Raw genomic sequence first — 8,816 nt, forward strand, 5'->3', positions numbered from 1 at the left:
TCATTTCTTTTACAATCAGAAGGGGGAAATGAACTTTTAGGTCAAAAAATTGTATTATATAGTATTAATTTATTCCTCATTATAGCAATGCAGTCATACAATTGCAATCTTTAGTACTTTATTATGTTGGAAGGGGCCGGTAAGGGCAAAAGTGCCCAAGGCCCACGAAAGTCACAAAACAGCTTTGCCCACAGCCCAGTGACAAGAATGTTCTCTCAACCTCCCTGCACCAGACCCTATTCCTCCCCTCCTAAATTTTTTCTGGACCCTCTCCCCTGCCGAAGGACCTCAAGAAACATGACACAATAGGACTAGCATTCACTTAGGAAAAAGGAAACCAGGTTTCTTGGCCCAGCTCTGGGTGAACTGGGGTGAGTTTCTGCTTTTCCCCTTCTGTAAAATGAGAGTTGGACTAGAATATATGTCACAACTCTCCCTCCGTTCTCTGATCCTGATTCTCAGATGGGCTAATTCTTAGGAAGCAACATAGTTCAGTGACTGTTGCCCCAGCAGTCAGACAAACCTGGTTCCACCGACTAGTCACGGGAACTTGGCAAGTTAGCTAATCCTGGTGCCTCAGTTTCCACAACTGTGAAACGGGGATAATAACAGTATCTACTCCATAGGTTGTTGAGATAATGCATGTAAGGCATTTTGCATAGCGCCCGGCCACAGTAAGTGCTCAAAATAAATGATAAGTTTTTATTGTTATTATACTTTGACGTTCTGATTCTAAGGGGCACCCCTCAAGAAGAAAAAAATGCTATTATTTTTAAATACTCCACCAAATGCCACGGACCCTCATTTTCTCTTGGCACAGCCCATCTGGGCAGTTTTCTTGGCTCCTGAGCTGTGCCTCACTCTCTGTCTGTCCCTCGTGGAGACTGGCTGAGGGCAGGCATCTGGCACCCCACCCTCTCTATTTCTCCAGGGTCCAGGGAGGGAGGGGAAAGCGAGGTCACCTGGCAAAGACTGAGGGCTTGCCCCTTTCCCCTCCCCCCCCTGCCACTTCTCTCCCCACTCATCTCCCACCCCCTCCCTCAAAAAGCACAGGAAATTTCTAACCCAATTTCACTATGTGCGTGAATACCCTCTTTTTCTCACCTATTCAATGCAAAAGTCCTCCTGCCTCCAATCTGCCAGAAACTATGCCCTGAGCAGGACCCGGAGGGGGTGAGGGTGGCGTCTTGGAGGAACACGCCTCACTTTGCCAGACCCTCATGCCTTTGATTACTGCCCTGGCTCCTCCTCTCCCAGTTTCTGTCCCCTTCCTCTCCCCCTCAGGAAGTCCCCCTCTGGGACATAGACAGCCCTTTCCCTCAGCTCTCGGGCTCCTCCAGCTCCATCCCTCACCTCCTCCGGTCCCAGAGACATCTCTGACAACGTTGCCACCTTTGCCCCTCTCCCTGGCCACTAGGAGACCTGCCCACTGGGTAGTTGTTGCCATGGAGACCTGCCCGCAGCCAGGCCCCATTCTCCTCTCAACCCCGCACCTCTGGTGAGCCGAGCACCCACCCTATGCAGACCCACAAGCTCACATAGTCACCCCAAATTCTGCCCCACATCATCCTGCCCCCATAAAAACAGGACATCAGAGTGCCCTCAAGCATCGGAAAGAAAAGGGAGGCGGTGGGACAGGGATTGATTTTTCATAGGTTCCGCTCAACATACACTACACTGCCTTTGCCTCGACCCTCATGTGTCGCCCTCCCATCCGAGAGGCAAAGCCCTGAAGAAGCTCGGACTACAACTCCCAGCAGACCGAGCAGCCCGAAGTCCTGGGCTGGAGGAGCAAGGCACGCTGGGAGATGGAGTCTCGGCATGTTGCACCTGCCGCAGGAAGCAGTGAAGGGAGGAGGATGGATAGAGAAGATGGAGTGCGGATGCGGTGGGAGCCGCCTTCAGGTCCTCTCTCCCCGAACCCAAGCTTTTCTGTCCTCTGCGGAAGAGGAGGGGCTCACTCATTGCCCTTCTCCAAGGTCCAGCAGAGAAACGGCCCCCTCCCCCACCCCCGCCCTCCTCCCCTCAATGAGCTCTGCAGCTCCTGCTCTGACATCCAACCAGGAGTTGTTGCAGGCTGGGCCCGACCAACTTGACCTAGCGGGGAAAGGGGTGAGAGACGGCGGGGTTGGAGAGAGGGCACTGGGAGAAAGCGATTGTCCACAAGTGTAGGCAAAATAATGACCTGCAAGCCATATGCAAATGAGCTTAGGGGCACCTCCCTCTTAGGGTAGGGGCGCCAAGGCACCTCTTTTAACAGGTCTCCAGATCCTCTCCTCCCATCCTCCCCCACCCGTCCCTCTACCCTGCTGGGTCACTCACTCACCACCTTCCAGCGATCCTTGACCACGTAGTTGGCCGGCAGGATGTCGGCCTGCTCCCCTCCCCCACTCATGTTGGTTTCGTCCTTAAGAGCGGCCGCTAGGCACTGCATCCGCCAGCCAGAGGGAGGGGTGTCCGCAGGGCCTGCCCTGAGGGGGCCATCTACCTGGGGGAGTGGGGAGGGACTGTGAGGGGGGCAGGCTAGGACCCGGGACCCACTTGCAGATATGGAGGAGGGGAGTTCCATTCTCCTGGCAGGCATCTTTCCCTGGCCCACTGGGTGGATGCTCCAGGGGTCAATGGGGGAAACGTGTAAAAATCAAGTGGAGGTCAGAGGAGAAGACAGAAATGCCATTCACAGGAAGGGAGATACAAACTACAAACTGGAGATGTGAAAACCAGCAATGGGCACACACATGTAATGGAAAAAGGAGAGGAAAATGATTTGTGAACAGGCTGTGGGGAAAGGGTTTCCCAAAGAGACATGCTAACTAATGTGGGGAAGATTTGCTGACCGAGGGGCGCACCAGACTGGAATCAGTGCCTAGGCCGGGGAGACCTGAGCCAAGAAGGACCAGTCTGGGGATTCGATCTGTGGCCCCCACACCCGCACATTTCCCGTGCCACACCGTTCCCAAGGAACTGTGTATCTGAGGCTTATGGAAAGGGGAGACCTGCTGAACCAAAGGGTGACCCAGGGAAGACACACACCAGAGTGACAGAGACCTCCAATCAACCATGGGAGATGTGATTATCTGAAAATGAGGAGCTACCCAACAGCCCCTTGAGGACGGTGCTGAGTGAGGAGGCTGCCACCGTACTCAGAGTTGAGCCCAAACCACTGACACGGCCATGGGGGTGAGAAGCAAGGACGTGAGTGATGGGGTGAACATAAGGCGATGGATTCAAGACGTGGATTTTAGAGGTATGGCAGCCCTGTGGCCACTCAGAGGGAGAGAGGCAGGCTGAACTGGGGGGAGGTGAGGACAGCGGGGAAGTGGAAGCGACCTAAGAAAAGGCAGATGTGCCAGGGGGCAGTGGGTCTGGATGGCCAGTGGGTGAGAGAGCCTCTGCCCACACTTTTCTGTGTCTGCTAAGGAAGAAACACAGCTCTTGTCGCATTCGGATAGGTAGAAGTTGGATATCAGGGGGAGTGTCCCAAGTGTGAGGGCTGGGAAAGCCAGCCAGGGTTACCCAGGGGAATGTCAGTGTGCGCATGTGTGTGTCTGTGTGTGTACCCTCTGTGTGAGTGTGTATATGTCTTTGTGTGTCTTTTTGTGTGTGTCTATCTATGTGTCTGTGTCTTTGTGTCTGTACATCTGTGTCCACGTGTGCTTATGTGTGGTTTTGTGTCTGTTGGTGTGTGATGTGCCCGTGTGTGGGCAGGGTTGAGATCTCTTTGAGATCTCTGCCACCCCGGTACAGGAACGGATCTTTTCCTCTCTCCCTTCCCCCTACACTTTTTATAAGTACACGGCTCTGGCCTCCCAGTGACCCAGGACAGTAACAGATAGAAGGAAGCTCCTCAGGCTGGATATGGTGGGGGAGGTGGAGAGGAGGAAAGTGCCTAAGATACCAGTGGATGGGGCGGGAACTCCATGAGCCTGTCTTTAGTTGGGATGGACTCATTCCCCAGGGCTCCTGTGTCTGACCATCCAAGTACAGGGGCAGCGTGGGATAGCGAAGGCGTGGAAACAGCCTTCCACAGGTCATGGTGTGCTGTGAGGGATCTTCAGGGAGAGGGACACTGTCACTCTTGTTCTGCCAAATGACTCAGCTGACTGTTTCCTCCAATCCACACAACTTCAGAGTATCAGGACTGTGAGGATATTAAATAGGCCTCTGCCTTCCTTCTGCCAAGTGGCAAATGGGGCATCAGGAATTCAGAGGGCAGTGAGAGCAATGGCAGGATGAAGGGAGAGGGAGGGATGGGGGATTCTGAAATAAAGGTGGAGAGACAAGTTGAGGACAAGATCGAAGAAGTAATTGAACCAGTAGGGAGGGAGCCTTAAGGAGTTAAACAGGGTGACCTCTGGTGGGCCTTCCAGTCCTGTGATGGTGGATTCTATAGACTGATGAGGAAGATGTGAGTCCTGCCCCCATTCGACAGATGGGCAAGCATAGAGGAACAGGTGAGGTGGGAAAAGGGGGAGTGGAGGCAAGAGGATAAATGAGGGTTCCCTACCTCTCCCTGCCCACCATCCTTCCCACTCTCTGCCTCAGAGGACTGCACTCAGCCCAGGCTAGGGTTGGATGACACAGACACAAGGAACCTGACTGCCCCATGACCGCCCCCTCAGGACCCTTTAGTGTGTGGAGGGATGGGTGTGTGGAGAGAGAGGGCTTGTGGAGGAGGTTTTATATCTGTCAGCAAGTGTGTGTGTATGAGAGTGTGGGACCGATGATGTGTGTGTGTGCGTGCAGGTGTGTATGTTGGGGGTGTATATCTAGGTGGTTGCGAGCTCATCATGGCATGTGCATATAAGTGTTGGCGTGCACCTATGCAAGGTGTAAGCCAGGTGTGTGTGGGAATCTGGGAGCCCAGGTAAGGAGAGGTGAGGGAGATCAGTGAGGGGTAATGGGAACAGGTGAAGAGAGGTGTGGAAGGGGGCACAGGGAATGCAGGGGACAAGGGTGACAGGATCAGAGGAGGGGGTTGCATAAGACAGAGACAGGTGAGGGATAATCATGACAGGTGAAGAGGGGACAAGACCATGAAAGGGGCTTCTGGGCACAGTTGAAGAGATGAGGAGGTAGGCAAGGAGGCTCGTGGGAGGACGAGGGAGAGAGGTTATGGAGAGAGCTGGGAACGACTGTCAGGGATGCCAGGAGAGTGAAGCCATAGGGACGGGGACAGAGGTGAGAAGCAAGGAGCAAAACCCCTGGAGGACAGGCTGGAGAGGGTGGGTGTGCTGGGGGCAGGGCGCCGATCCAGGCCTCGGGATGCGGCCCAGGCTGTGTAGGCCAGCGTCCCACCTCGGGCGGAGACGGAGACGGCACAGGGAGGGGGAACTGGAGAAGGCTTCGCTGGGAGGTGAGCCAGGCCAGAGGCCCGATGGGTTCACAGAAGGAGACCCCTCCCCGACCCCCGCCCGGCCGGCCGGCCCCGCCCCGCCTCGCCTCGGCTCGCCTCGCCTCACCTGCTCTGAGCCCGCTGCGGCTGCGGCTGCGGCTGCGGCGGCGGAGGCAGCGGCTCCAGGCGGCGCATCCCCCGGGGACGGGGCGGAGAGGGGGCAGGGGCAGGGGCGGCTCAGTGCGGTGCTGGGAGGCCCGCTCCCTCCGGCGGCGGTGGCGGCGGCCTCCCGACCGGGACCATCCCGGCCCGGCCCGGCCCGGATCCTTCTCGGGCGACGGCGACGGCGGCGGCAGCGGCAGAGCGGGGAGCTGCCCACAATGCACTGCGCCGCCAGCATCAGCACCAGCCCTGACATCACCTCCTCACCGCCCCGGCTCTTACATCACCGCCCTTGCTCTGACATCACAGTCTACTCTGCTCCTTTCTCCACTCCTGCGGCCCTAGGACTCTCTCTCGTATGGACCTGTTTCTGATCATAGATTCTCTTCACTGGTCTCTGCCATTCGCTTGACCCCCATCCCCCAGCGGGGCCCTGTCACTCTTTACCTGTCCCCACAATCCTCACCTGTCTCCATCCTGCTTTATCTTCTCCACTCCCAGCGTGTCTCTATCACTCCTCACCTGTTCCCATCAGCCTCAACTGATTTTCCCACATAATCTTCCATACGTTCATGTTACTTTCCTCTAAACTCATTTCCCCTCACCTGTACCCATCCTCTCATAAGCCCCCCCCCCCATTTCTTCTAACACCATCCCTCACCTGTAACTCTCACCTCGCCGTATATATATATACACCTTACCTCCTGGCTCAGCCTGGCCCTTTCTTTCTTTGGTCCTTTCTCCCATCTGTTGACAAACTCTCGTTTCTCTTAGCAAATTAGATGCACACTCTTTACTGTGACATGAAACATTCTTCCCAATATGGGCCCAGAGAAGCTATTATTACCCTTCTGACAGATTGGATTACTCAACATTCCTGAGCATACTTTTGCAATTTGTCTCTCTCAGGTCCCTTCCTTCCATCCTTCTTGTCTTCAACAAATGCACACTGAGTAACTTCAACAGCAACCACAACGACAACAACAATAATAATAGCAGTAACGATTTACTCCTGCCAGACACTGTTCTGACCTTTCACATATTAACTCATTTAACCCTCATAACAACCCTTTGAGGTAGGGTATTAGTGTTATACCCATTGTATAGATGAGGAAACTAAGATGCAGAGAGGTTGAATAATTTGCCTTAAGTTACGTACACAGCTAACAAGTGGCAGAGCTGGGATTCAAACCCTGGCCCCAGGGTGCATACTTCTAACCTCTGTGCTGGCAAGAAGGATCATTGAATCTGCAAAAGTAGCCAGAAGAGACTTCTTGGAGGAGGTGCACTCGACTGTAATTTGAAGGATTAGTAGGAGTTTTTCAACAGATGAGTGGGGCCAGGGCAGAGGGTGGGACAGACTTCCAGGCTGAGAAGATAGTGTGTGGTGAGCTGGGGGTGACCTTGTGCAAGATCATTAATGATGGGCCTTGTGTGCTGTGCTAAGGAGATTAGATTCTCTCCATTTAGTTTTTGGAAGCACAGTGGACAATGTGGTGAGCCATCAGATCCTCCTTCAGAATCCAAGGACACATTTCCCTGGCAGCCTGGGGTGCTGCAGACTGGCTCTCTCAGCTCACTGTCTGTCTGGAATTGCCCTTGACCAAGGGAGCTGCCGTGCCCAAGATCATGTGCCCTTCCTGGGGCATCCCATAGCCAATCGATGATAGACCCGTGAGTACAAAGGCCTGGCACCATCACCCCAACTCAAGGCCACTCTGAAGGAACATCCCATTTGCGAACCCCCGATAGGGTGAGCCAAGGTTTCTGTTGAGGCTGCGTCAAAACTCAGCATCTACTCTGCCCAGTGCTGCTTCCTTCAGTCCTCCCCAGATGTTGATCCTCAGAGCACATCCCAATAAGCCTACTGCATGAGCATCTCTGTCGCAGAGTCAATGTACAGAGGACTCAGACTTCTAGACAGGAAATCACTGAAGAACTTTGAGCAGAGATAAGACAGTCTGATCTGAGTAGACCTCTAGGTTAGACTTCTAGGTTGACTTTTTTCTTTTTCAGTATTTTAGAAATGTTGCTGTACTGTCTTCTAGCTTGCATTGCTTCTGATGAAAAATCTGCAGTTATCCTTATGTTTGCTTTCTCTGTATGTAATGTTTTCTACTCCTCTGGCTACTTTTACAATTTTCTCTTTATCGCTGTTTTTAAGCTACTTGATCATGATGTGCCTTGGTGTAGTTGTATGCATGTTTCTTCTTTTTTTAAGTTTTTAAAAAATATTTATTTGACTGCATCTGGTCTTAGTTGTGGCACATGGGATCTTTTGTTGCAGCACTTGGGCTTTGTTTCCGTGCCAAGCTTCTCTCTAGTTGTGGCATGTGGGCTTAGTTGCCTCTAGTTGTGGCATGGCATGCGGGATCTTCGTTCCCCAACCAGGGATCGAACCCGAGTCCCCTGCATTGGAAGGTGGATTCTTAACCACTGGGCCACCAGGGAAGTCCCTGTATGCATGTTTCTTGTGCTTGGGGTTTGTTGAGCATCTTGTATCTGTGGATTTATAGTTTTCATCAAGTTCAGAAAACTTCTGGCCACAATTTACTCAGATACTTTTTCTGCTCTTCTCTTTCCTTCAGGGACTCCAAACACTCTGTCTACTAGGCTGCTTGAAGTTGTCCTGCAGCTCACTGAGCTTTGCTCATTTTTTTCCCAGTCTTTTCTCTCACAGTGTTTCATTTTGGATAGTTTCTACTGCTATTTATTCAAGTTTATTCATCTTTGCTTTTGCAGCATGTAATCTGGTATGAATCCCATTCAATGTATTTTTTTATTGTAGTTTACATTTCTAGAAGTTTGACCTGGGTCTTTTAAAAATCTTCCATATTTAATTTTCCTTCTAACTTCTTAAACACATGGAATAGTAATAACTCTTTTAATGAACTGTCTACTAATTTTATTATCGGAATCATTTCTGAAACCATTTCAGTCGGTTCATCTTTGCACTGTAGGTCATACATTTCTGCTCCTTTCCATAGTGTAATTTTTTAAATCGGATGCCAAATATTGTTAATTTTACCTTGTGGTGTCCTGGATATTTTTGTGCTTCAGTAAATACTCTTGAGCTGGGCTTCCCTGGTGGCGCAGTGGTTGAGAGTTTGCCTGCCGATGCGGGGGACACGGGTTCGTGCCCCGGTCCGGGAAGATCCCACATGCCACGGAGCGGCTGGGCCCGTGAGCCATGGCCGCTGGGCCTGCGCGTCCGGAGCCTGTGCTCCGCAACGGGAGAGGCCACAACAGTGAGAGGCCCGCGTACCGCAAAAAAAAAAAAAAATACTCTTGAGCTTTGTTCTGGGATGCAATTAATTTA

At 52.5% G+C, this 8,816-nt stretch overlaps 1 protein-coding gene across 1 annotated transcript in view; it reads right to left on the reverse strand.

The window, feature by feature from the left end:
• TTBK1 (tau tubulin kinase 1) overlaps positions 1-5,754 on the reverse strand; it is a gene marked incomplete at its 3' end in the record, with an annotated part of 38,887 nt that extends 33,133 nt beyond the window's left edge. Inside the window, exons 1-2 of the mRNA XM_082664402.1 lie at positions 5,463-5,754; positions 2,327-2,488 (exon numbers count right to left, since the gene is read on the reverse strand). Coding sequence (XP_082520528.1) covers positions 2,327-2,488; positions 5,463-5,753 — 453 coding nt within the window. The 5' untranslated portion in view covers position 5,754. The remainder of the gene's footprint in view (positions 1-2,326; positions 2,489-5,462) is intronic.
• Positions 5,755-8,816: the final 3,062 nt, after the last annotated feature.

This window comes from Grampus griseus (assembly GCF_964374135.1).
Source record: "Grampus griseus genome assembly, chromosome: 10".
In the NCBI taxonomy this organism is placed as follows: domain Eukaryota; kingdom Metazoa; phylum Chordata; class Mammalia; order Artiodactyla; family Delphinidae; genus Grampus; species Grampus griseus.